This window comes from Xenopus laevis, chromosome 5S, assembly GCF_017654675.1.
Source record: "Xenopus laevis strain J_2021 chromosome 5S, Xenopus_laevis_v10.1, whole genome shotgun sequence".
NCBI lineage: Eukaryota > Metazoa > Chordata > Amphibia > Anura > Pipidae > Xenopus > Xenopus laevis.
In genome coordinates, this window is record NC_054380.1 from 104109080 (window position 1) to 104136451 (window position 27372).

The window sequence follows — 27372 nt, forward strand, 5'->3', positions numbered from 1 at the left end:
AATTTGGATCTTCATACCTTAAGTCAGGGATCCCCAAGCTTTTCAACCCGTGAGCAACATTCAGAAATAAAAGGATATGGGGAGCAACACATGCATGAAAAATGTTATTGGGGTGCAAAATAAGTGCTGTGATTGGCCATTTAGTAACCCCTATGTGGATTGTCAACCTACATTGAGGATCTGTTTAGCAGTGCACCTAGTTTTTATACAACCAAAACTTGCCTCCAAGCCTGGAATTCAAAAATAAGCAGCGGCTTTGAGGCCATTGGGAGCAACATCCAAGGGGTTGGAGAGCAACATGCTGCTCACGAGCTACTGGTTGGGGATCACTGCCTTAAGTCTACCAGAAAATCATGTGAACATTAAATAAACCCAATAGGCTGGTTCTGCTTCAATAAGGATTAATTTAATTATATCTTAGTTTAGATCAAGTATAAGGTACTGATTTAATACTACAGAGAAAAATGAAATTTGGGCTATTTGCATATAATGGAGTCTATGGGAGATTGCCTTTCCGTAATTCAGAGTTTTCTGGATAACGGGTTTCTGGATAATGGATCCCATACCTTTACTATCTTATCTATTTAAAGAGTGGCAATTAAGATGTATCAGGCTATATACATATAGAAATCATGGATGCCTAGATTGCAGAAATAATCATTTTATAATCCTTTTGCCTTTTCCTGTTTCTATCCTTTAGTTTTATATGGAAATTATAGCAGATGGTGTAGAGATTTCTCTTTCATCTATAACATGACTGTATATTAATGAAAAAGTTTGCTGAGTTTATAAAGGTATTGCGTGTGTTATGTTAGTAAAAATCAGCTTGGGGGGGTTTATTTATCAAAATCTGAATTTTTCTGATTATTTAAATATAAAAAGTCGACCAAACTAAAGTCTACATTTGACCTTATTTATTATTTAAAAAAAAACTTGATTTAAACTTAATAAAATCAAATGAAAACCCAAATCATACAGGGGTATATTTATCAAAGAGTGAAGTTAATAGTGAAGTTCGGCCACTAGAGTGAAATTCCGCCACTCTCCATTCATTTCTATGGGATTTTTATAGGTGTATTTATCAAAGGGTGAACTTTCACTTTCACCCATTGATAAATACGCCTTTCAAAATCCCATAGAAATTAATTGAGAGCTGCGGAATTTCACTCTAGTGGCGGAACTTCACTCTTTTATAAATTTACCCCTATAGTGTTTTCTGAGTTTTTTCCCTAAAAGCTAAAATTTTTTGGATTTTTGCGCGAAAAGTCAGAAATAGTTGGATTTTTGGGCCATTTCCAGCGCAGACCACAGATAGGGACCTCTCCCATTGATTTATACACAACTTGGGCAGGTCTGAGACGCCGGATTTTCGGATGACTCTTTGCAGCCTTGAGGTTTAATAAATCCTGAAAAATTCTATTTTTTTTTCACTTCATTCGGACTTTGATAAATAACCCCTTAACTGTGCCATGGCTTTTATCTGCGGAAGGTTTAACTTGACAACATTCAGGCTAACTGTACAGAAAACACACTCAGTCACAACTTACACACTACATGTTTCGTCTCAGAACTTAAAATGTTGTGTAAGTTGTAAACACTTTGGTTTGCAAAAGATATAAAATTCTATAGAGACAGTAAAAGATTCCTGTGCTATGCTGTATAAAATTAGATTCTTTCTAGCGAGTTATTTTTCCCATTTGTGGCTGCCATATTATGGAACTTAAAAATATTTATTTTCCACAAAATATGATGCAATTGATTCTTTCTCGTGTAAAGGACCAAATGGATGTATGAGAATGAATTAATCATCAAGTACAACTGTAGAGACTGTTGTATTGTTAATCTCACTAGTGATTGAGGCAGAAGTAGCAGGGGCACTCTTGTCATTAGTGGCAGCCCTACCACCGACAATTTCTTCCGTGTTTCTTTCTGGTTTTAGAAGAATGATGTACCCTTTGGGGACAAAAAAGCAACCAAGTAAACCGAAACTTGATGCCAATATAGCAAAAATTTCAACAGCCACTTTGAATTTTCCTCTGGTGCTTAAGTAAGCGGGAACGAACGAGATCCAGACAATGAAGAAGACCAACATCCCAAAGGTAATAAATTTGGCTTCATTGAAGTTATCTGGCAGTTTTCTGGCTATGAAGGCAGTTATAAAGGATAATATTGCTAGGAAAACATCAAACCCAAACATAGCACATAGGAATTCAATTGAACCTTCGTTACACTCAAGAATTATCTTTACATTTTGGGATTCCATGTTCTTGTAAACCCAAGGGGGGAAAAGAATTAGATAAGCCGTACAAATGCCAGCTTGAATAGTCAAGCCAATGACTGCGACAATGATTTGGTATACAGGTTTCATCGCTTCGTGCCCTCTTTCAGCGAGTTTTGACTTAGCTGACTTTTTTCGTAACATTAAAACAATTGTCTTTCCTAGTATACAGGAAAGACAGAGAGAAAACCCCAAAGCTAGAGTAATTTGACGAGCCATACAGGACCATTCCTCTGGTTTTCCAACAAAAAGAACTGAAGTCATAAAAGTACAAACTAAAGAAAACTGAATGAGATAGCTCAGGCTGCGACTGTTTGCCTTGACTAATGCTGTTTCTCTGTACATAATATAAACAATATTAAAGGCAATAACAAGTGAAGCACCAAAGACAGACAAGAATATCAACGTGATCCCCAAAGCTTCATCGGTCGCAAGAAATTCCACTTCCTTCAGTACGCATTCATTCCTGTGCGAATTGGACCAGAAATCGGAGGGACATGAAATGCATTCTCTTGCATCTGGAAAGAAAAAGAGAAACTGATAGTGAGCAGTGCTATTTAGGATTAATAGACAGTGGTTTAGGATTTAAAAGTACAGGTAGGGGATCCGCTATCTGGAAACCCATTATCCAGAAAGCTCCGAACTACTGAATGGGCATCTCCCATAGACCCTATTATAATCAAATAATCTAAAGTTTTAAAACAACAAAAAAAAAACAGTACCTTGTACTTGATCCAATCTAAGATATAATTAATCCTTATTGGCATCAAAAATAGCCTGTTGGGTTTATTTAATGTTTACATGATTTTCTAGTTGATTTAAGATATGAAGATCCAAATAACAAAAAGATCCATTATCCGGAAAACCCCTGATCCCGAGCATTCTGGATAACAGGTCCCATACCTGTTTATTATTTGTAGCTCTCTACATGTTGTAAACTTACATTTTCCAATGTGGTATGGCTGTACCTACTAGTGAATTTGCGAATTTGCGCCGTTTCGCTTCGCAGAAAAATTCGCGAAACGGCGCCGGCGTCTCGTTTTTGACACTTGAGTCTGTTTTTGACGATGGCGTCCGTTTTTGATGAAAAAGGGCGTCGGCGTCCATTTTTTTTACGCCGGCAAATTTTCGCGCCCGGTTTGCGAATTTATTAGTTGGCATGAATCACGCAAATTCGCTGCGAGTTCATGCCTGGCGAATAAATTCGCCCATCACTAGTACCTACCTTTAGATATTAGACTATACTATACTAGAAAGGCTTTCATTCATTCAAGACTCGATATACAGTAGTCTTAAGGCCAACTGGCTTGCTGGCTAATAATAACTTGTTCAGTTATTGATTATCAATTATTGATGTGCACTTTGCTTCCTTCAGTTTTGCCACTTGCAATTATTTTTTATGCGTATGCATCAAAAATTAGATGAGAAAGGAACACCCTACGTTGCATAATAACACAGACGAGGATAATGGCATATTACAATTATTAATGATTTACCTGTTTCATTAGTTATTTCTCCTTCTGCACATTGAATGCAGTCAAAGCAGCAGACCGGTTCCCCTTGTCTAATGCCTTTCCTTGTCCCGGGAATGCAGCTCTCACTACATACTGAGCGAGGAGGCTACAGATGAATAGTAGAATACATTTTATTTACAATTATTCGTAAAGATCTATAATAATTAAATTGCATTTCACTCATATTTAATAGTTGAAATAAAATGGATATAATGTCAGTATGAACTCACCTGCACATCTTTTACTTCAAATAGTTTTTAGATGTTATTTACATAGTCATGAAAACATTTAGGGGCCGATTCACTAAGGGTCGAATTTCGAAGTTAAAAATACTTCGAAATTCGACCCTCGGATTGAAATCCTTCGACTTCGAATATCGAAGTCGAAGGATTTAGCGCTGATCCTGCGATCGATCGATCGAAGGATTTTCCGTTCAATCGAACGATTAAATCCTGCGAATCGAACGATTCGAAGGATTTTAATCCAACGATCGAAGGAAAATCCTTCGATCAAAAAATCACAGGCAAGCCTATGGGGACCTTCCCCATAGGCTAACATTGACTTCGGTAGCTTTTAGCTGCCGAAGTAGGGGGTCGAAGTTTTTTTTAAAGGGGAAGTACTTCGACTATTAATGGTCGAATAGTCGAACGATTTTTAGTTCGATTCGTTCGATTTCGTTCGATTTCGTTCGAATTCGAACGAATTTAACCAATTCGATGGTCGAAGTACCCAAAAAATACTTCGAAATTCAAAGTATTTTTCATTCGAATCCTTCACTCGAGCTTAGTGAATCAGCCCCTTATTGTATATGCAAAGTGCAACTATCACCCTGATATCTTTAGCGCTGTCACTTCAACTGCACCTCTCAACTACTGCCATGTGAATACAAACAAACACGTATACAGTTCTGATTTCTGCTTTGACTTAGGCAGGTTAAGACTCGGCTGCTGCTCTGAACGACCTTTAAAAATAATTGCTACAATAATGTAAATTTTTAATTAAACAGGACAGAAGCATAGCAGTTACCTGGAACTGAAAAACTTTAGCGTACGTACAGTTCAGCAAAATAATTCTAGTTGAAGAGCAATTATTAGGCCACTCAAGTTACACTAAAATATATACTCAGTCAGCTGTTGATGAACCCATTTATTAAAGAAGTGGTATGGGTAAAAGAATACAATATTTCAAGGTGTAAAGCAAGCCATACACAGAAACATCTGACAGAAGAGTGGATGTTTACTAGATTTGGCCAATGAGCCAAGAACCACATCACAATAGGCTATGCAAATCCATGGGAAAATGTGGACTTCATGCAGTCCTCACCTAAAAATAATTTCCAATAGCTACCTGGACAACCAGATAATAGTTGGTTAGTTTTTTCTGAACATATAAATGGAAGCTGCCAACTGAATTTGATGTGGGGGTAGCCATGTAACCATGCCAGACTGAGTACAGCCAGCTTTAAGCTCTCTCCTTCATATTACATGTGCCTAAGTTACTTGCAATTATGATTTTTGTATTGGTCTTATAAACTGGATTAACTCTCAGCCAACTTGTTTAGGCAACCTAAGTTTATTAATTAGAAGTTTGAAGACAGATTTACCTTGACTGCAAAGAAGTATAAGAAAATATTTAAAAAAAAAATACAAAAAAAACCACACAAAATTACCATTGAGGTCGGTGTATTCCAGAATATGGAACTGTTGGCAATCTTAAATTCAAAACCGGTTCCACCCATATCTTTGTAATGTCCAGTCTTTACGAAGGACATGGTTTGATTGTCTTTCCACTGCCAGTTTAAGATATCATAGTGACCCTTTATATCTCCTGAGTCATCAAATGACATGCTTTCATTAGTGAACATGGTAAATTTAGCCATCTTCAAGTAATACATCAGCTGTAGAACACATCAATGCACATATTGGTAAGCAACATGATAATAATAATAACATGCATATATGCGTAAAATGGAGCAGTGGTGTGGAGAATGTTTGCTTTACTCAAATGTAGCACAGAAACATTTTTTTTTTGTTAATATTTCTTTTTTCTGCCCTTGCTTTACTTATGTGTAAATACTTATACTATTACTATATTATATTAATATATTATTTACATCAGAGTGCAAACGATATTGTGGTCATTTTGCTGCACAGGCCACACACAATTGCATTGGAAGCTTCTCCCCTCGTGGCTGTAATTGCACTGGAATTGAAGAGAAAATTCTGCATTGTGGGTAAAAATAATATATCCTGATTTGTTTCCAAAATTTCCGTAAATTACGCTTTGCTCGTGGTTGTAAAAGGCCCTTAAAGTGTAAGAGTCAGAGCTAAATTGGTTTAGAAAATCTATCCTTCACTAATATCCTTGAATATTGCATATTGTTTCAATCCTGATCAAGCAGGCATGGCTAACAAACTTCCTAACTGATTTACCAGCAGCTTCAGAACCTTGATAACTACATTTTAATATACTGTATGTATATGTATATGTGTATACATATTTGCAGAGAAAAACCAGCAACCACAGGGTATTGTTAAATCAAAAAACGTGTATTTGGTAAAGCATGTATAGCCAACGTGACATTTCAGTCCCTCAAGGCCTTGAGAAAGGTCCCAGTTGGCCATACATGCTTTACCAAATAAACGTTTTTTGATTTAACAATACCCTGTGGTTGCTGGTTCTTCTCTGCAAATGTACAATCCTTAACTGTGCAACTGGGAGTAACTTGGAAGTGGTGTGCCATCTATTGTACAAATATATACATAACATAGACCAAAACTTACTATGGCCCCAACTTTAACTGTAAGTGGGCACCGTGACTCTCATATTTTATTGTTTCCCAGGGGGTCTCCACTGCCTTAAATTTGTATGCTCCCCTCACCAGCAAATGACTAAATTGCATTGATTTCTCATGTTACAAACTTAATAATTAAGACTTAATAATTAAGACAGATCTGTTTTGCTTTTTCTCTTGCTATGTTTGTTTCTTGAAGTGTTCATGTTCTGTGTGACTAATTATGTTTTGGTAAGAAAGTATATTATCTGGAGGAGGAAGGGGAGGTCCTCTGGCTATTTTGGCAGTGCGCAGATAGAGATGGCAGTTTGCTTGTTCAGGCAGGGCCGGATTTGCTTTGCGGGCGCCCCTAGGCCCACTGCCGTTCGTCGCCCCCTCCCCTTTATTCGTGCAAATTGTCATGGAAATTGTTTCTCCAGCGCATCACCAGTGTTTTTGAACCAATGTGGGTGTGGTTGGGCAGCATGCTGCCCCCCTAAAATCCTGCCACCCTAGGCCCGGGCCTAGGTGGCCTTTCCACAAATCCGGGCCTGTGTTCAGGGAGAGCTTAGGCCAATAGTCAATGCTGTAAGGGACAAGGCTGCACTGCATACTCAGACTGTGACCCACTGATTGAACTGATCTTTTGTATTGTCTACAAATACAGAGTCTTACAAATGTGTGCATGTTACACTAAACAGGTAAAAGTAAATAAGATCTGAGACCAGTCTCTAGAAATAGCAAATCGGCATGAAAAGTAAATGAGTAGGCTGGATTGACTGATGGCTGGATAAAAAAACAAAAATTGAAGAGAGGCTGACTTGGTTGTGTTTTCATAGTGGCAATGTCTACAATCAGATTATCCCTACCCATGTGAGTTGCATGCTATGGATGCAGACACTTTAAACAATAGATTTATTTATTTATATATTTAACCAAACCTGCAACTTACTTTAATACAGTTTAAACTGTCTTAAAGTGTATTACTAGATTCTACTGCTAAATCAAGCATGCAGTAAAGGATAAAAGCAGAGAAATCTTTCTGCTAAACTACTTATCCGTATCACTCCCCTGTGTATAAACTACATCACCTTGGAGAAAAGTGGCTTTATAGTCTGATTTGGAAGTAGAGGTGCACATGGTTGGTGAATGCAGAGATACCTAACTGCTGCTTGAGCAATAATCATGAGTGGGTTAGAAATTTCTCAACCTGAACTCAACCACAACCTGTTATTATCCACCCATATATGGGTTGAATCAGCCACCAAAAGGTAGGGACACAGCATAAAGTTAAAGCACTGCGTATCTTGACAGCGCTATATAAATAAATGATGATGATGATGATGATGATGATAAAGTTGTTACACCATCTGCCCAAATACAAAACCAAAGACTCACATTCCTGGCCTGAACCCACCCAACTAGCAGATCAACCTGTTAAGCAGTATTGTTAAAGTGCTCTAGTGCATGTTTTGGCAAGAGGAAACCCAGAAAGGACCATGGTGGACACGGTAACATTTACAGGGTTCTAGTAATGTGTTGCATCAATAATCACCGCTAAGCAATCCCTACTTAGCAAATGCTAGGTGCAACTGGCAACTTTTTTTTCCTTCTAGTTAAAAAGTCAAAGTTTGGAAATGCACATTATGGGAAAAAAGTCATTCATCATTGACTAATTCAAATGTGATTGTATTAGCAATCGCTGAATTATGTCAACACCTGATGATAAACTACTAATGATGTAAGCTTGTTAATGAATTTTAAAAGATGAATTTTTTTCACAAAATAGAGGCAATATTGTTAAAACTCTGGAGAATCTGAATTAACAAAAAAAAAGAACAATCTAGCTTTTACAATCCTGAATTACCTTTTAATCAGGAGAAACCTGTTTAAATAATATATAGAAATCAGGTTATTAACAAAAAGGAATATGTACATGTATGCAGTGCATTATAAAAAAAAGAGAAGGTTTTTGCGTTATATTTTAAAAAATCTAGTTATATTCAAAGAAAATCTTAAAAATTATATCTGAAAATAGGCATATTATAAATACTGTATGTGCCAAATATTGATGACATTTGCTGTTGATTGTTGTTAAATAAGTGCAGTGGTTATAAATTATAGCTATGGCATGGGCCCTTAGTTTTTCCTGCGGGTTGTACAATGCCCCCATTGTGACCCGGTATCAAAATGCTTATCTGCTAAAACTTTACAAAAGGGGATCTTCCCTTAGAATATATAAAATATGTTTGGTTAGTCCAATTATAATTAAGGATGCACTAAATCCAGGATTCAGCCTTTTTCAGCAGGATTCAGATTCAGCCGAATCCAAGTGCTTGGCTGAACCGGATCCAAATCCTGAAAATCATGTGACTTTTCGTTACACAAAAAAATATAAGTAAACAGTATATTAACTGCTCACACAGAGCATAGTTCTCAGTAAACCCCTCCTAGACCTAATTTGCATATGCAAATTAGGGTTCAGTTTTTTTCTGTATTCGCCTGAATATTTCACAAAGGATTCAGGATTCGTGGCAAATCCCAAAATAGTGAATTTATTGTCCCTAATAATAATACAACCTTGTGTGCCCTTATGGATTCATAGACATGAGGAGAGCAGCCTAGTCTGTTGGTTGAGTCATATGCTGGTCACAGGACAGCTAAAGTATTTTGGAATTATCCTTCGACCGTTCGATCGAACTATCTGCGCTAAATCCTTCGACTTCGATATTCAAAATCGAAGGATTTTAATTCCTAGTCGAATATCGAGGGTTAATTAACCCTCGATATTCGACCCTTAGTGAATCAGCCCCTAGATGTCGGTAACAATCAAAGTAATCCACACATACAAAGAACTCAAAACAAAGAAGTCCATAAACTTATGTTACTGTATGTGTAGTAAAGTAGAATGACACAGGGAATTGTATTGAACATGCTTACAGAAATGTATTTAATACTTAATATAAAAGCCTTTGTTGGTAAATGACAGCTTCAAGACGCCTCCTGTATGGAGAAACTAGTTACATGCATTGCTCAGGTGTGATTTTGGCCCATTCTTCCACTCAAACTGTCTTCAAATCTTGAATGTTCCGCGGGCCTCTTCTATGAACTGTGATCTTTAGTTCTTTCCATAAATTTTTAATTGGATTCAAGTTGAGTGATTGCTATTTTAGCAGCTTTATTTTCTTTCTCTGAATCCAACTGAGAGTTTCCTTGGCTGTGTGTTTGGGATCATGGTCTTGCTGAAATGTCCACCCTTGTTTCATCTTCAGAATCCTGCCAGATGATAGCAGTTTCTTATCAAGAATGTCCAGGTACATCTCTCCATTCATCCTTCCTGCAAGTTATATGAAGTCTGCCAGTACCATATGCTGAAAAACATCCCCACACCATGATGTTCCCACCTCCAAGTTTCACTGTTGGTATGGTGTTTTTGGGGTGATGTGCAGTGCTATTTCTCCTCCAAACATGGTGTGTGCAGTGATATTCAAAGAGTTCAATTTTGGTCTCATCACACCAGACTATATTCTCCCAGAATTTCATTTGCTTGTCCAAATCTTGCATGGTGATCTTGCATAGAGGCCATATCAGTTGAGTGCATTACTTATTGTTTTATTTAAAACATCTGTACCTGCTAATTCAATTGGTAGTGGCTCTTGGACAACTCTTCATATTATTATTTTGACTCCTCTGTCAGAAATCTTGCAACCTGGTGATGACCGGTTTAGGGTGAAATGATTTTCTTTCCACTTATGGATTATGGCCCCAACGGTGCTCACTGGAACATTCAGAAGCTTAGAAATACATCTGTAACCAATGCCATCGGTATGTTTTAGCAACAATAAGGTTACAAAGGTCTTGAGAGAGTTCTTTGCTTTTAACCATCATGAGATGCTTCTTGTGTGATACCTTAGTAACGAGGCTATCAATCAGGACTAAACCGGCTGATATTAATTTTTGATCTGATAGGGGTGATGATTGCTTTCTAAATACTGACATATTTCAGCAGGTTTCTTGTGTTTCCATGCCTTTTTGCACCTCCTTTTCTTCATGTGTTCAATACTTATTGTCTGTGACATTCTACTTTATTACACATAAATTAAAGGGATGCTGTCATGGGAAATGAATCAGTTAATAGTGCTGCTCCAGCAGAATTCTGCACTGAAATCCATTTCTCAAAAGAGCAAACAGATTTTTTTATATTGAATTTTGAAATCTGACATGGGGCTAGACATATTGTCAATTTCCCAGCTGCCCCAAGTCATGTGACTTGTGCTCTGATAAACTTGAATCACTCTTTACTGCTGTAATGCAAGTTGGAGTGATATCATCCCCCTCCCCCCCAGCAGCCAAACAAAAGAACAATGGGAAGGTAACCAGATAGCAGCTGTCTGGTAGATCTAAGAACAACACTCAATAGTAAAAACCCATGTCTCACTGAGACACATCAGTTACATTGAGAAGAAAAAACAGCAGCCTGCCAGAAAGCATTTCTCTCCTAAAGTGCAGGCACAAGTCACATGACCAGGGGCAGCTGGGAAATTGACAAAATGTCTAGCCCAATGTCAGATTTCAAAATTGAATATAAAAAAAAATCTGTTTGCTCTTTTGAGAAATGGATTTCAGTGCAGAATTCTGCTGAAGTAGCACTATTAAGTGATGCGTTTTGAAAAAAACATGTTTTCCGATGACAGGATCCCTTTAATTTATAGACTTATTTGTTTTGAGTTCTTTGTATGTGTGGATTACTTGGGCTGTTACCAACATCTGGTGTAAATTTGATATCAATTAGAAATTTCATGTCCATTAGAAATATATTTACTGAGAAAAACATTGATGTGGCCAATGCTTGTCTTCCCTGCTGTATGCTTTCTTTTTCTTCATAATAGAAATAAGCAGAAACTTCTACATACCCCATATTGGAAAGCACCCATGCATCTGTCCTATCTAGACCAGGGTCCTGGCAAAGTTAATGTGGCACTGATATATATGTATATGCTTATACTCACTTGCCATGGCTCAAAATCAAGTACACCTGCACATGCCTTACTGGGAAAAGGACCAGAACCTTTAACACAGATGTGTAGGTCATGAAGAGCATGTGCTATTGTGTAGACAGCTTTATAAACATTGTACGTTATCCGAAGCTCAGATACATCTGTGTATGTATTATGACTAGCATTGAGATTTTCTCTTCCAGTACAAGGTGTAGGTGAAACATTTCTTTTCCGTCCAGCCAGTGCCGCTTCCGAGCTAATATTTGTATAAAATGATGCTCGATTTGTGGACCAAGTACAGTTAAAAGCCTCCTCCCAGAACTCATACACTAAATCATCATTTCCATGCTCTGGGTGTATATCATGTAGAAATTCTTCAAAACCTGGTATATGTGCTTTACGAACAGCAAAGCCAATTGTGCCACCAAGAAAATGAAAATATTTAGGATTAGCTATTAGTGCTGACGTTGTCCAAGCCTCACTGGATATATATGTTTTTCCTGTAATATTAGTTTCTGCTAAGGCTTCCATTAATGAACTTAAATCAATATCTGATGAAAAGATGACAATGATATTGGCTGTGGACTTTCTTATTGTGTCAACTATTTTTTCTATTGAATCTTTGTTATATATCCTTGGTAGAGTTTCAGAAAAGGAAATACAAACGCCATGTTTCTCCACCTCTTCTTTGAAAAGTTTGATACCATATTTTCCATAATCATCATCTGCAGCTATTGTTCCAACCCAGGTCCACCCAAAATAAGTAACAAGTTCCGCAATGCCCCTAGATTGAACTGTGTCACTGGCTATTGTACGAAGAAACGATGGGAACTGGAATTTGTCGCTGAGTACGGAACAGGATGACGCATAACCCACCTGAAACACAGCAAAGATACCATTATTCATATGGAAGGTAGAACATGTTATACGCAATGTATTCTGTACAGTACTGTTTATTTGTTATTGTGATTAGCTTTTGAATGTGCCTATATAGTGTTTTTATCAATGAAATTAGACTAAAGCTGGTCATAGACGCAAAGATCCAATCGTATGAATATTCGATTCGTACAATTTTTGGACTGTGTGTGGAGAGTCCTGACATTTTTCGTCCCACGGAGATCGGTCGTTTGGTCGATCGAACAGGTTAAAAGATTTCTGTCGGCTGCCGATAATATCTCTGCGTGTATTGCCGATCGTACGATTTTCAGTTGGAGACTGTCACTAGCTTTGTCAGACATAACTTTCGTACGATTGCTGTCAGGGGCAGAATATCGGCTGATCTGTTCTTTTACTACTTTATTTGATCTGAATGGTTAGTGGCAGGTCGGGAGATGGGGAAGTCCGATCGTTCGAGGATTCGAACAATCGGAAATTTGCATCTATGGCCAGCTTTATGAATTCTAGTATTTAAATTGGTCAGACCTGGTACATAAGCCACTGCTACGTTATATTTACTGTGTTTGGCCGTCTATTTGGACTTCTCCGAACTGGACCATTCCTCCCTAAATAGTTCAGGGGTTTTAGGATTTATAATGTTCCTGTTTATGCTATAGGGCAGTTACCTCTAACCAGTAGCTCATGAGCATCATGTTGCCTCAAAGCAGGAGCCAAGTTTTGGAGGCATAAAGACCATGTGTTCTGTGAAACAGATCCTCCTGTAGCCTGCCATTCCACATGTGGCTACCAAATAACCAATCCTAACCCCTATTGGCCACCCCTAGAAATGTTTTCAAGCTCGTGTTTGCTCCCCAACGTTTTTTATATTAAATGCAGCTCACGTGTAAAAAAATTAGGTGTTACCAGAAAAGCTGTGCATATTATTAGCTGTGCTGATTTCTGTGATTTGGAACTATATGACTAAGCTCACCCTAAAATATCTTCATCCTATTATCCCTAAAGTGCAAAGTATCATAGGTAGCCCTGCAACATGCATTTATTAGCCATGTCCCTGAATTGTCAAGTCATCTGGTAATCAGCTCTCATTTGTGGGTCAACATTTTATTTTAACAGATCCTGAATATGTTGCTCTTTAATAATTCATTTGTACACTTATCTAGAAAACATGTCTATATAGTGCTTCAAATTTTAATCTGAGATCACTAAAACTGAAGGTACCTGCGGGAAGTAATACAGCCCTAAGATTCTGGCAGTGGCAATCGATAAGGCTGATCCACCAGCTCCAATAACGGCAGCCAAGGGTGCTCCAGCACTGCACCGGAAATTGGGGTGGGTCTCATTTTGCCCTGTTAAAAATGATAGGGTTCCTTCCACTGCTTTGGAGATAGTAAAGCATGTATCAAAGATTTGATAACCTAGTGTGATATTCGGAAGAATGTCAATGCGTTCGTTTATTTCATTGATTGCAAAGATCATGGCTCGGGCCCAGCGTAGACTGCGGAAGTTAAACCTGTTGAATGGAAAGAGAAAATTAGCTTTTCAAATAGTTGTTTTTTTACATGTAAACTGAAACTGAATACCAAACATGTATTCCTCAATATACTGTATTGCTAGAGTTTTAGAGGAGTAAAAAATTGACAATGCAGGAAGGCATGGACCTCAACTTGGGGACAGTGGTGTTTCATAAATCAAATATCCAAGCCATAGGACTCCAGCTGTTGTTGACATGCAATTACCAGGGCACAATGCCCTTGCTACCCTGTGTATGTACACCAGCCCTATAAATATGTCCAATAACCAGTGTTTTGAGTTGTTTTCAGATTATTCACTAGAACATTTTTTCATTTGGTTTCCATTTTTGATTTTTTATCTGTTCCTGTCTGTAGTGTTTCAACCTGACAGCTCAGTGATTCGGGTGCAGATTTGGAACTGTTACAATTTGCTACTTTTAGTTGATACATTTCTCAGCAGTATCTTTGGAATATTAGCAACTATTGTATCAATTCTAACAGCTGCCTTTAAAGGGGTGGGTCACCTTCCAAACACTTTTTTCAATTCAGTTGTTTTTAGATTGTTCCCCAGAAATAAAGACTTTTTTTCAATTACTTTCCATTATTTATTTTTTACTGTTTTTCCCAAATCTAAGTTTAAAGTTGAATGTTCTTGTCTCTGGTGTTTCAGTCTGACAGCTCAGTAGGGATGGGCGAATTTGACCTGTTTATTTTTGGCAAAAATTTGCCGCCGGCAGAATGTCGCCGATGCCCATTAAAGTCTATGGGCGTAAAAAAAATTTTGACGTGCGTCTTTTTTTTGCCACACGACGCCATACAAGTCTATGGGCGTCATTTTCTCTGCAAAACAAGGCGAAAAAATTCACCTATCCCTACTCAGTAATTCAGGTGCAGACTGTAAATATTACAATTTTGCAACATTTAGTTGATACATTTCTCAGCAGCATCTCTGGAGTATTAGCAACTATTGTATCAATTCTAACAGCTGCCTGTAATGAAACCCACAGATTCTGCTCAGCAGGGACAAAGATAAGAAATGTATCAACTAAATGTATCAATTTAGAACAGTTAACAGGGTCTGTGACCTCCCCCTTCCAGGGCTGCTTCAGAAGGTGAAAAAGGACACTTTACACTTCAATATTAGAAAAACGGTATCACATAGAAAATAGAAAGTCATGGGAAAAAGTCGTTATTTCTGGTGATCTATAAAAACAACTGGTTCTTTGAAGGTGAACCACCGCTTAAATGGCACTCAGGTTTTCTGTACAAAATTCCTCAGCACATTTGATATTCAAGGGTGCATACATTTCCTGGCTGCTTCAGAAACCAAATAGTATCCAGTGACTTTGTATGGAAGGAGCACACCTATGGCCAATGCCTTTTCAAATCCATTTATTGCAGCAGAAAGATTCTGCATTAGAAACAGGACTGCCAGGTTAAATCTCAGCAGAATACAACCTGTATTTAGTAAATCAGCAAAACACTGGGTGCTCCTTTGAGCTCAAACTAAATAATCAGTGTTTCAGACCTAACAAGGATCTTCCAGCAGAGCTGGACTGTATATTGGAGTCTGTCCTCTCTTCTCCACTCACCTACACCCAGCCCTGTTTCCTAGTTTTCCACAAGTTAATTTAACAAGAAACCCTACCCCTTCCCCAGCCGCTCTCTTACCTGCGGCGGGGAATCCTAGACAGGGGCAGAGAGTGGGTAGGAGATGTAGGAGGAGTCAGGCTGGGAAGTGGTTGAAGGCAGGAAGTGGGCAGGAGGATGGGGATTGGAGTGCGCTGGCTCCTCTGAAGATTTTTTTGTACGGTGCAAAATAGTTACACCACTGAATGTTAGCATATTTTTCTCTGGCCTTTATACAATGGCTGGAACTACAACTCCCAGCAGCCCAGTGGCTTACTGGGCTACACAGCAAAATCAATAGATCGCTACTCCTGTGCTGCCTGGGGATCTTGTGCAACTACAGCACCCCGTGATGTGCCAGCGCAGTTGCAGCACTGGTCTCCATGGCCACGACAGTAGGGCTCCAGGCAGGTTCATGTGACTTTGAGGGCCGCCGGGTCTATTGAGCAACAGTGTCAGTGAATCAGGGATGCAGGGAGGGAGCAATGAGAGGCACGTAAGGGCGCTTGACGGGGAAGTAGTATAGCCTGATATCAAGACGCTCCCTCCAACTCCGCTCTGGCTGCGGTTGCTCACATATTGAAAAAACTTGATGGTGTCGGAAGCATCCCCAAAAAACAATAAATCTTTATTGATCTGTATTAAAACACAACATGATTGAGCGGGCAGCGGAACTAGCTTTACACGTTTCGTGTCCGAATGTCACTTCATCAGAAGCAACGAGAGGCGCCGTTGCTGTTACTTACACTGGGGCTTCTCTAAATTTACTCACTGCCACCCACACTGCCGCAGCGCATCAATACTGCCAGACTATAAATGAATCAATCCTTGTCAATTTTGTTAAAGCTATTTGTAAATGCAATTGCTAATACAACCAGTTTACATTCTCTGCACTGCAGATTTTTTTCTAGTGTCCTAAAGAAACCCCCTCTATAATATTAATGATAATTCATGGTGGCATCTGAAGCCCACACTGCTTATCTGCCACATGATAATATATAAAGGCCCATTTATGAACATTCTAATTTCAATGGTTTTAGGTTTTTGAAATCACAAATTATGAATACAACGGAGATTAATTTATTACCTAATTAAGGGGGTGATTCGCCTTTAAGTTAACTTTTAGTATGTTATAGAATGGCCAGGTTTTAGCAACTTTTCATTTGGTTTTCATTATTTACTTTTTTTAAATTATTTGCCTTGTTCTTTTGCTTCTTTCCAGCTTTCAAATGAGGGTCTGTGACCCCATCTAAAAAAACAAATGCTCTGTAAGGCTAAAAATCTATTGTTATTGCTACTTTTTATTACTCATATTTCTATTCAGGCCTTTCCTATTTATATTTCAATCTCTTTTTCAAATCAATGCATGGTTGCTAGAGTAATCTGGACCCTAGAAACTAGATTGCTCAAATCAGAAACTTGAGACCCGATAAAAAAAGATAAATAACTCAAAACTTCACAAATTGCATTGGAATATTGCTCTCTACATCATATGAACATTCATGTAAAGTTGAACAATGCCTTTAATACTGTATAATGACCAATTAAAAAAAATATATATATTTGAGAAAAAGTCTTGTAGCTCGCAAATCGTTTAGGGCAATGTCACTTGGTTTCAGGCAATTAAGTGCAACTGATTGTAGTAGCAGGCAGTTCAGGGCAATTTCATACAATGTTGCATTGTCCTGAGCACAAATCTGAGAACCAAAATGCAACTGCCATGTGTACTACTGCCCTTATGGTGGGAAGTCCAGGCTGGTCTGTTTACCTGCAATATCTGCAGGTATGTCTCTATCTGCAATAAAGCAATTTTATCAGTACAATTGCATTAATCTTCATAAATAGTTGTACAGGTATGGGATCTTTTAACTGAAAATAGTGTGGTTTGTGCTACTGCCACAAAAAAGTTATCTATGGTACCACTCAACATTAAATAATTAAAGATAATATAATAGAAAAAATGAAAAGGAGGAAAACACTCACAGTTCACCTCAGTCCCAAGTTGCAAAAACCATAAACATTGTATCCAAAAGATGTGAGGGTCTCCAAAAATAAAGAAACAAATGTAAAAAGTAAAAAATTTATTAGGACATGAAGACCTAACGCGTTTCGTGCCTATAGGGGCACTTACTCATAGGCTATGGGATCTTTTATCCAGAATGCTTGGGACCTGGGGTGTTCTGGATAATGGATCTTTCTGTAATTTGGATCTTCATAGATCATAGTCTAATAGAAAAATCATGTAAAAAATAAGTAAACCCAATAGGCTGGTTTTGCTTCCAATAAGGATTAATTATATCTTGGTTTGAAGTACAAGCTACTGTTTTATGAAAAATTTGGATTATGTGATTATAATTAAGGCTATGGGGCACATTTGTTTGTGTATTAGATCTAATTTCTGCAATATATTCAGTGCCTCTGATACACTGTTTTATTGGTTTAATGCTAATTCAAGAATATAAAATACATTTATTGTATCTATGGCATTGGAGTAGGGCTTTTTAGAATAAAAAAAAATGAATACAAATAGTTTACTTATTAAATAAATGCCATTGTTATTTCAGTTTCCATCAGTCCAAGTCCAACAATACCTTAAACTAAAATCAAAATAGAATATGCAATCTTTCTGTCCAAGGAAACCAGCTGTTTGAATGGATAAGCCCAAATGTTCTGTGTCATACTAAACACATGTCCAGGCAATTTCAGCCCCCCAGTGCATCCTGTTAACACACATAGAGGAACTTTATGAACCTGAAGCTTAACCCATTATCTTATAAATAGGGAATAATTTGTTGTGGCACTCCGGGGACTAAGATTTGTAATTAACACTCATTGACAGCGCTTTGGTCTGACTCTTGAAGAGAAAGAGAGAGCAAGGGAGAGGGAGGGAGGGTGAAAGCACCATAGTCTCAGATTCTGTTAAAGGCAAATGGTTAGTTCAACCTAATAAACACATTCTTCATTTGCTTTCAGATAGTACAGCAGAGATCACTGTCATCTGTCAACAGAGGGAAAATTATCACCTGGGCTGTAACTCATGGCAACCAATCGAAATATTGCTTTCCCTGTGGTACCTGCAGCTGTCTAGAAAAAGGCTTGGTTGCTATGGGTTACTGCCCAAGTGAAAATATTTTCCAGTGTAAATAAATGAGTTCAAAAGCAGTCCACATGCTAGAATGCTGACTTTATAAACTGTTATAGTATATTATATCTGGAACCGATGTATTGTTGTAATAAATGACTTTAGCAAATAGGAGTATGCTCTGTAGGGGCTGAAGCTGATTCTGATAAGAAATGCATCATCTCTTGTGTCAGATTTTAACAGCTAAGGGCAGAGACACACGTGGAGATTCGAGGAGATTTAGTCGGCCGACGACAAATCGCCTCTTCTTCAGGCGACTAATCTCCCCACAATGCCCTCCCGTCTGCTGCAATCTAAATTACAGACTGAATGGCACTCGGAGCGCTTCATTTGCCAAAGTCGCCTGAAGTGAAACTTTGGACGACTTCGGAAAACGAAGCCCTCTTAGTGCCATCCGGTCTGCGATTTAGATTGTAGCAGACGGGAGGGCATTGTGGGGAGATTAGTCGCCCGAAGAAGAGGCGATTTGTCGCTGCCCGACTAAATCTCCCTGAATCTCCACGTGTCTCTGCCATTATACAACTTATATCAGTCTCTACCCCAGTGGAGTTTACAGTCTAAGTTCCTTTTAACATTCACACACAATAGAGGCAATTTTAGCAGGAGATAATTAACCTGCCTGTATGTTTTTACACATTTTACACACAACACAAGGGGAGAGCATGCAAAGCCCTTGAAGGTAGTGCCTTGGCTGTAACAATCCTAAAGCCCACATAATGTTCACTCCTAAAGATCTGTTACAAATGCATTTTTGTGAAACACAATCCCAGTTCATGTTATCCATTCATTTTGGATGTTTTTGTTGCTGGTTATTATTAAACATGGTAAAACACGATCCGATTATTATGTGTTTGCCCTACGTGTTCATTGCATTAAGGTTTTGCCATATTTTATTCTCTGTTCATATTGGTCGCATTCATGTGATAATAATCAGACTCACCCTTCACATTTTGGTGATTTGGGTTCCTCCATAGCTGAATCATTTTGCAATATGGTCCGGAAATGGAAGGGAAACATTCCTCCAATTATTAACTCATGGTCTTTTGACTCCAGAAATCCATGCAGATCAAATTTTCCTATAAGTCGGCATTCTTGCCCCCTAACATGAATCTTGTCTTGAAGACAAATATATATTATACAAAATAAATAAAAAATCTTGCTTGCCATCTTGATAAGGGGCACCGAACAGATATCATCAAGAAGAAAATCTGCCCAAGCTGTGCTAAGTCCTTGCTAGAGATACTGCTTTCTGCTATTGGTCTATGCAACAATACGGAGACCCAAGGGACAGAAAGTGATGTTTCTTCCTACACTGCATAGTGTGATTGTCAGCCATGTACTTTGTGCTCTGTTTCCAACCACTGAGGGGATACAGGCTTGTGATATTAATAAAAACACCTGTGTGAATTCAACAGGGAATACTGGGATTTCCTGATTGGAGATGTTCTTTACTTCTCATGAATGAAAGACTTCATTATTTCTGAAGCCCCAGCAAAGAAGAATATTAGAAACTCTATAAAAGAATTCCAGACTTATGCGCCACTGGAATAATAATACAATTCCAAAGTTATGGCATCTTGGAAATCTTTGGGAGTATCCCATTATGAGTGTATTTATAACTTGGGAATATTATTGTATTTTTAATAACAAATTAAAATACAAATTCCAGTGATATATATGTGGTAGGACATCTACAATATCCTGTATAATTTCTTTCAAATAACCAATGCATTTCATTTTCTCAAAGGCTTAACTTTTCTAATCGGGTCCAATAAAATGTTTCTACACAATGACCCTCCTAAAATGAATGACATTGCTCTAAAGAAAGTTTCATTTGAGATTATATGTGTGTAAAGAGAGTGTCTGACGAACACTCTAAGATCAATACTTAAACCCATCAGGAAAGTTCTGTTTTTATATAATTAACCAGAAAAAGAAAAAGTATGACCCATAGTGTTGCACCTTCCCACTCTTTTAATCTGAGCTCCCAATGATAGGAAAATAAATAAAACCTAACTTTTATTATTAACCATCTAAAATTGATACAAAACGAAAGATATATATATTACATTATTAAAAACAAGGTTAGGTGCGGTGCGGAAGCTGAATGGACACGAAGTCAGCAGCTAATAAACGGTTTTCGAAAATTGAGATAGTTATATGGGTTTCAATTCACAGTAATAACTGTTTCCCCACGTCTATCTCAACAGCAGCAAGGTGCTGGTGATCAACTGTATGCTGGCGGACAGAGTGGTATCACAAGTCACTCACTAACCTGGTATGTAGGGATGTCGCGGACTGTTCGCCCGCGAACTAATTCGCGCGAACATCGACTGTTCGCGTCCGCCGAATGTTCGCGAACGTCGCGCAACGTTCGCTAATTTGGGTTCGCCTTAGGTGGCGCTTATTTTTGACTTCTCACCCCAGACCAGCAGATACATGGCAGCAAATCAGGAAGCTCTCCCTCCTGGACCACCCCCACACCCCCTGGACTACTCCCCTTCCACATATAAACTGAAGCCCTGCAGCGTTTTTTCATTTTGCTGCCTGTGTGTGCTTGGAAGAGCTAGTGTAGGGAGAGAGCTGTTAGTGATTTGAGGGACAGTTGATAGTAACTTTGCTGGCTAGTAATCTACTTGATACTGCTCTGTATTGTAGGGACAGAACTCTGCAGCGATTTGAGGGACATTTTAGGTTAGGTAGCTTTGCTGACTAGTAATCTACCTTCTACTGCAGTGCTCTGTATGTAGCTGCTGTGGGCACTGCTGCTGATCTCTCATCTGCTGACTGCTGCCTGTAACCCAATAGTCCTTGTAAGGACTGCTTTTATTTTCTTTTTTTTACTTTGCTACTGTAAGAGCCCAGTGCTATTAGTCTAGCTGTGTTGGGGAGTGGGACTGGTGTGCTGCTCCTCCTAGTAGTTCACCACTACCAGCACCAACCAGAGTCAAAATTGTTACAAAGTATCTTATTTGCACCTGTTAGCGGTTCTGAGCTCTCTGCCAAAAGCTAATTAAGTTAGAAACTGTTTTTTTTCTGGCTGTTCAGTGCAGAGAAAAGAGGGACTTTCCAGTACAAAAGAGGGACAGGGGGTTGAGTGGTCAAAAGAGGGACAGTTGGGAGGTATGCAAGTGCCACCTAGCTGTGTGAGCTTTTTCACATTCTGTCTAAATAACAATAATAATTCAGTGTCCGTAAACATCACCTGAGTGATGTTTTTACAGCAGCAATAATATATTCCGTATCCACTACTGTATACGTTGCCCTTGCAGGCATTGTTTGCCCAGTCTTTAACCAAGTGCCACCTAGCTGTGTGAGCTTTTTCACATTCCGTGTCCAGAAACATCACCTGAGTGACGTAGTGTGATTTCTGCCCTTTACAGCACAAAACGCAGCACTGTGTCAACAATGTATTTTTCAGATACATTTTTGCCCTTGATCCCCCTCTGGCATGCCACTGTCCAGGTCGTTGCACCCTTTAAACAACTTTAAAATCATTTTTCTGCCCAGAAATGTCTTTTCTAGCTTTTAAAATTCGCCTTCCCATTGAAGTCTATGGGGTTCGCGACGTTCGCGAACCGTTCGCATTTTTGGCCGCAAGTTCGCGAATACGTTCGCAAACATTTTTTCCGCCGTTCGCTACATCCCTACTGGTATGGAGTTAAGCCAGAGTGTGGCAACACACAGTTTTGGCAAAATAAATGTACTCGTGTACATATGTGGGAAGGTAAAGTTGACCTAAACGTCAGCTTAAGTAAGGTTGCATGGAGGAAGGATTATTAGGTCCAATCTTCTACACCCTCCCAGACCTTCCTCCGCAACACCTTCCTATATCGTAGCTGTAGGAGAGTGGCGGCGTGATCAATGAAGGAACAGACCTTCCGGTGTCATGTGCAGTTACCTCCCACACCACCCTTTCTTTACAGTTGGCCCGAAGAACTGAGCACTGTTATCCGACTAGCGGAATAGATCGAGCCCATAGCAATGTGCCGTAGCACACCAAGCCACCCTTCCGACCTTCCACCCTTCCGCCTATTCGCCCACCAGTCTCTACAGATAAACCGTCCCTGCCTAAGAGTTTAAAAATTATAATTAAGAGAAGCGCCTGACAACCTGCGGGCTTTGTCAACGGCTATGGTTCTTTGGGCCAACTGTAACGGAAGGGTGGTGTGGGAGGTAACTGCACATGACACCAGAAGGTCTGTTCCTTCATTGATCACGCCGCCGCTCTCCTACAGCTACGATATAGGAAGGTGACTTAAGCTGACGTTTAGGTCAACTTTACATTCACACATATGTACACGAGTACAGTTATTTTGCAAAAACTGTGTGTTGTCACACTCTGGCTTAACTCCATACCAGGTTACTGAGTGACCTGTGATACCACTCGGCCCATTCTGTCCGCCAGCATACCGTTGATCACCAGCACCTTGCTGCTGTTGAGATAGACGTGGGGAAACAGTTATTACTGTGAATTGAAACCCATATAACTATCACAATTTTCGAAAACCGTTTATTAGCTGCTGACTTCGTGTCCATTCAGCTTCCGCACCTAACCTTGTTTTTAATAATGTAATATATATATCTTTCGTTTTGTATCAATTTTAGATGGTTAATAATAAAAGTTAGGTTTTATTTATTTTCCTATCATTGGGAGCTCAGATTAAAAGAGTGGGAAGGTGCAACACTATGGGTCATACTTTTTTCTTTTTCTGGTTAATTATATATGCTATTTGACCTTGCACACCACCATTTGGGAATAAATCTCTTTCAATGGAAGGTGCTACCTATCTCTTCATTTTTGTATACTAGTCTGTTTTTATACACTGCATGTTGTGTTAGTCTTATACGTGTCACTACTTGTCTCTTTGCCTTCCAGGACTATGAACATCTGAACCCCACAGCAGCGAAACCTTCTTGTTTGTCAGGGGACTAAGATAATAATAGCTAAATTACAGGTTTTTGTGATTGAAGAAGTATGCAGTTATAAACAGTTTCCATGGTAATGTGTTGTCCCATTCATTGAGATGTATAGAGAGCATTTAACACTCTATTCCCATCCCATGGCCTCATCTTATAGAAAGTCTTGGAAAGACAGCATTACCTTAAAAAGCCCCACATGTCACCCTCTCATGAACCATCATGTAAAATACCTGTGAGATTTATCACCTGAAATAAGATAGGGGAATGCTGACACCCACTGTTCACTATTCGTTGTTTTCTGAGTGTGAAATATGTACGGTAGATAATAAAGGAAAGATAGGTGGGTGGATGGGTATGTATTATGTTATTTATATGGTAATTTACATTTAATAATCACGATCTTCACGTCATTATACATGAAAACTTCTACCTGTATATAGAGTTACCACCTGTTTGGATTTTAGCCGGACAGCCCGGTATTTGGAAGGGCTGTCCTGGGAAAACCTTCCAAATTAGGAAATCCGGACAGGACATTGAAAATAATGACATGGCGATCAGCCAATCGCTGGTCTCCACGTCAATAGTCCGGCCTCCAACATCACCAGTCCATTTTACAGCCCCAGCTAAGGTGGCAACCCTACCTGTATATTATTCTGTCTATCTGTTACCTATTTGAAAACAAATATCAGATTAATCATTATAGGAGACTGTAGTAAAGCAGTTTAGCACTGTCACTAGTAAAGAGACAACAGGGCAGATGTATCAGTGTAAGATTAGAGCTCACCACAGAAAACTTCACCAACTTTCTGTTCATTCCTATGGGATTTCTAGAATCATTTTATTAATATGTGACAGTTAGGGGCAGTTTTATCAAGGGTCGAAGTGAAAATTAGAATTTTGAATTTTCAAGTTTTTTCAAGTGAAATTCAACTAGGGAATAATTAAAATTCGATTCGAGTTTTTAAAAAAATTTGAATTCCACTTTCGAAATGTATCATGTCCTTTAAGAATTCTATTTCAACTATTCGCCACCTTAAACCTGCCGAATTGTTGTTTTAGCCTATGGGGGATGTCCTGGGATCAATTTGGAGCTGTTTGCAGCCTTCCTGAAAATCAAGTTTTTTTTTTCGGAGAAAAAGCTTGAATCTAATTAGATTTGAATTGCCGGTCAATCCCATTCACCCGAAAAATTTATTTTTTTCATTAACTGCAGTTGGTCGAATTTTGAGTTCATGGGAGTTTATGAGAGTTAAAAAAAACTCCCATGAACTCTTAGGGGCAAATTTATCAAAGGTCGAGGTGAATTTTCGAATGAAAAAATGGAATTTTGAGCTATTTTTTGTGTACTTCAACTAGGGAATATTCCAAATTAAAAAATTTGAATATTGAAATTTATCATGTACTGTCTCTTTTAAAATTCTACTTCAACCATTCCCCATCTAAAACCTGTCGAATTGCTGTTTTAGCCTATGGGGGACTTCCTAGAACCTATTTGGAGCCAAAGTTTTTTTGGGAAAAACTATTCAATTCGATTGAATGTGCTATTCCTTCGATTCGAATTCAGGCGAATACGGACCTGTTTGAAAGAAAACTGACCTATTCGAATAAAAAAACTTCAACTTCATTTCGGTTGGTCTTTTTGAATTCGAATTTCAATAAATATGCCCCTTAATTTGACCCTTCGATAAACACGCCTCTGATGAATATAAAGTGGGTACGTTTTTCTGTGCTGTGATCTAACACATTCGATAAACACGCCTCTGATGAATATAAAGTGGGTACGTTTTTCTGTGCTGTGATCTAACACTTTGATAAACCTGCCCCTAAGTAAATATTATCAAATTGCCACCTCAGTGCATGAAAATAATAGGGCGGCCCCTGTGCCAACTAAGCATAGAAATATAATGTAAACAATTGGAGTTGAACCCCGTTTCTGAAGAAAAAAAACACAGCATCTCCAATCTTGGGGTCATTGTTAGCACCCCAACTGTACCCTGTTTCCATAAAAAATACAAGACATTGCCTTTGAGTGGCTTGAATAATAATGTATAAAAGAAGACAACAGATTAATTTGTCTATAATATTACTACCTAGAAAAATAATCCATGTAAGCCTATTCTGCTACTGTGGGAAAATCTGCACTGATTTTTCTTCCTTGTGGTGCTACAGGAGTCCTGTGTAGTGATGGGCGAATTTATTTGCCAGGCGCGAATTCGCAGCGAATTTCCGCGTTTTGCCACCGTCAAATATATTTGTGAATTTACCATGACAATTAAAGGTGCCCATTGATTTTAATGCGTGTCGGCTGGCAGTGAAATGAAGACATTTTTCGACATTTTGTGAATTTCGTTGAAAATTTAAATTTTTTTGGGTGAAGCGAAAATTCGCCCATAAGGATGGGCGATTTTTTTCGCCTAAAAAATGACACCATAGACTTGTCAAAAAAAATTTCGCCGCGCAACAAAATTGTTTTGACACCCATAGACTTTGATCGGCGTCTGTGACATTTCGACGGCGGCGAATTTTTGGTGAAAGAAAATGGGTCAAATTCGCCCATCCCTACCGCCATTACTAGTCCTGTGTCTCCGCTATAGGCGAGAGCAGGTACACTATGATTTGGTGTGCCTCTACCCAGGGTCTGGACAGTCTGGGCTGTAATACCCTTCCCTGGGAACTTCCCTGATCTGCAATCACATACACAGACGAAAGGTTGATGGGTTTATTTTGCAGAACACTGTACCTTTAAATAACCATGATACATAAGGCCTGCCAACCAGGAACAACTTACATAATGTTCCCCCCTTTCCCTTTGCACCCTAATTAGAGCGTGCTTTTCTGCCACTGGTAGGGTTGCCACTAGCGATGGGCAAATAAATTCGCCTAGCGCAAATTTGTGATTGAAACTCGCAGGCACCAAGAAATTTTGGGTGCACATACGAAAAGTCACTTGCGTCAAACTCTACGCTCGTCAACACTATTCGGACGCTCATTGACTTTAATGGCTGCGCCGAAATTCCTGCGACTTTTCGGATGCACGTCCAAAATTGATGCGAGTATCACAAATTTTTCACAAATTTATAGCCGTTTTGCAAATTTCGTGGGAAATTTATGAATTTTTCGGCGAATCGAATCGTGAGAAATTCAACCATCACTGGTTGCCACCTTTGTGCGGCTCACGGTCTGGGCAGGGGGAGTGTCCATAACATCACCGGGCAGGTCAGTGACATTATGGGTGGGGCGTGCTACATCATGTGGGTGGTGTTATGACATGGCGATCAGCGATTGGCTAATTGTCCTGCCTGTTTTTTCCTTTTTTTTCATTCTGAGGTGGCAACTCTAGCCACTGGGGTTCCCTACTTACTTTCTACACACAGTTCTCTCTGGGACCTTGCAGCACCTTGTTTTCACTCTGCTGCTTCTCTCTCTCCCAGTAGCAGTAGTCATAACAAGATGATTTTTGGAGCCCTGTAGCTTCTTGTTGCTGGTTCATTTTCTTTTTTTGTTCCTTCATCTTTTAATAACCAAAGCATTACTTTTTTTAAACAAGTCCTTAGTTCTATGTCATGCACAACATGCACATTAGATAGCAAAGGTGGGCTCAAGGTGCTAGGGTGCCCAATATTAAGGCTTGCTTATGGCAGATTATAAAAGCGCAGAACTCACATGCACCTGCTGCACTCTGCTCTTTGCAAAAGATTGTCCATTGTT

General features: G+C 38.9%; 1 protein-coding gene across 1 annotated transcript; it reads right to left on the reverse strand.

Annotated features, from left to right (window-relative positions):
• Nucleotides 1-1506: 1506 nt before the first annotated feature.
• Nucleotides 1507-19997, reverse strand: LOC108717582 (vomeronasal type-2 receptor 1). The gene is made up of 6 exons (XM_018264799.2): nucleotides 19682-19997; nucleotides 13678-13969; nucleotides 11575-12438; nucleotides 5462-5689; nucleotides 3775-3898; nucleotides 1507-2796 (listed from the first exon to the last, which is right to left on the reverse strand). Exons 1-6 carry the CDS (start codon nucleotides 19906-19908, stop codon nucleotides 1802-1804), a joined length of 2730 nt encoding a protein of 909 aa, XP_018120288.1. The 5' UTR covers nucleotides 19909-19997; the 3' UTR covers nucleotides 1507-1801.
• Between the last annotated feature and the right edge of the window lie 7375 nt (nucleotides 19998-27372).

Bases quoted from the DNA above. Each gene is read 5' to 3' on its own strand.
- LOC108717582 (XM_018264799.2), bottom strand. From the start codon at position 19,908: ATGGCAAGCAAGATTTTTTATTTATTTTGTATAATATATATTTGTCTT. The intron at 13,970-19,681 runs GTGAGTCTGATT...TCCATTCAACAG, and splicing joins AAATCACCAAAATGTGAAGG to GTTTAACTTCCGCAGTCTAC. The intron at 12,439-13,677 runs GTACCTTCAGTT...GCTGTGTTTCAG, and splicing joins GGCTGTATTACTTCCCGCAG to GTGGGTTATGCGTCATCCTG.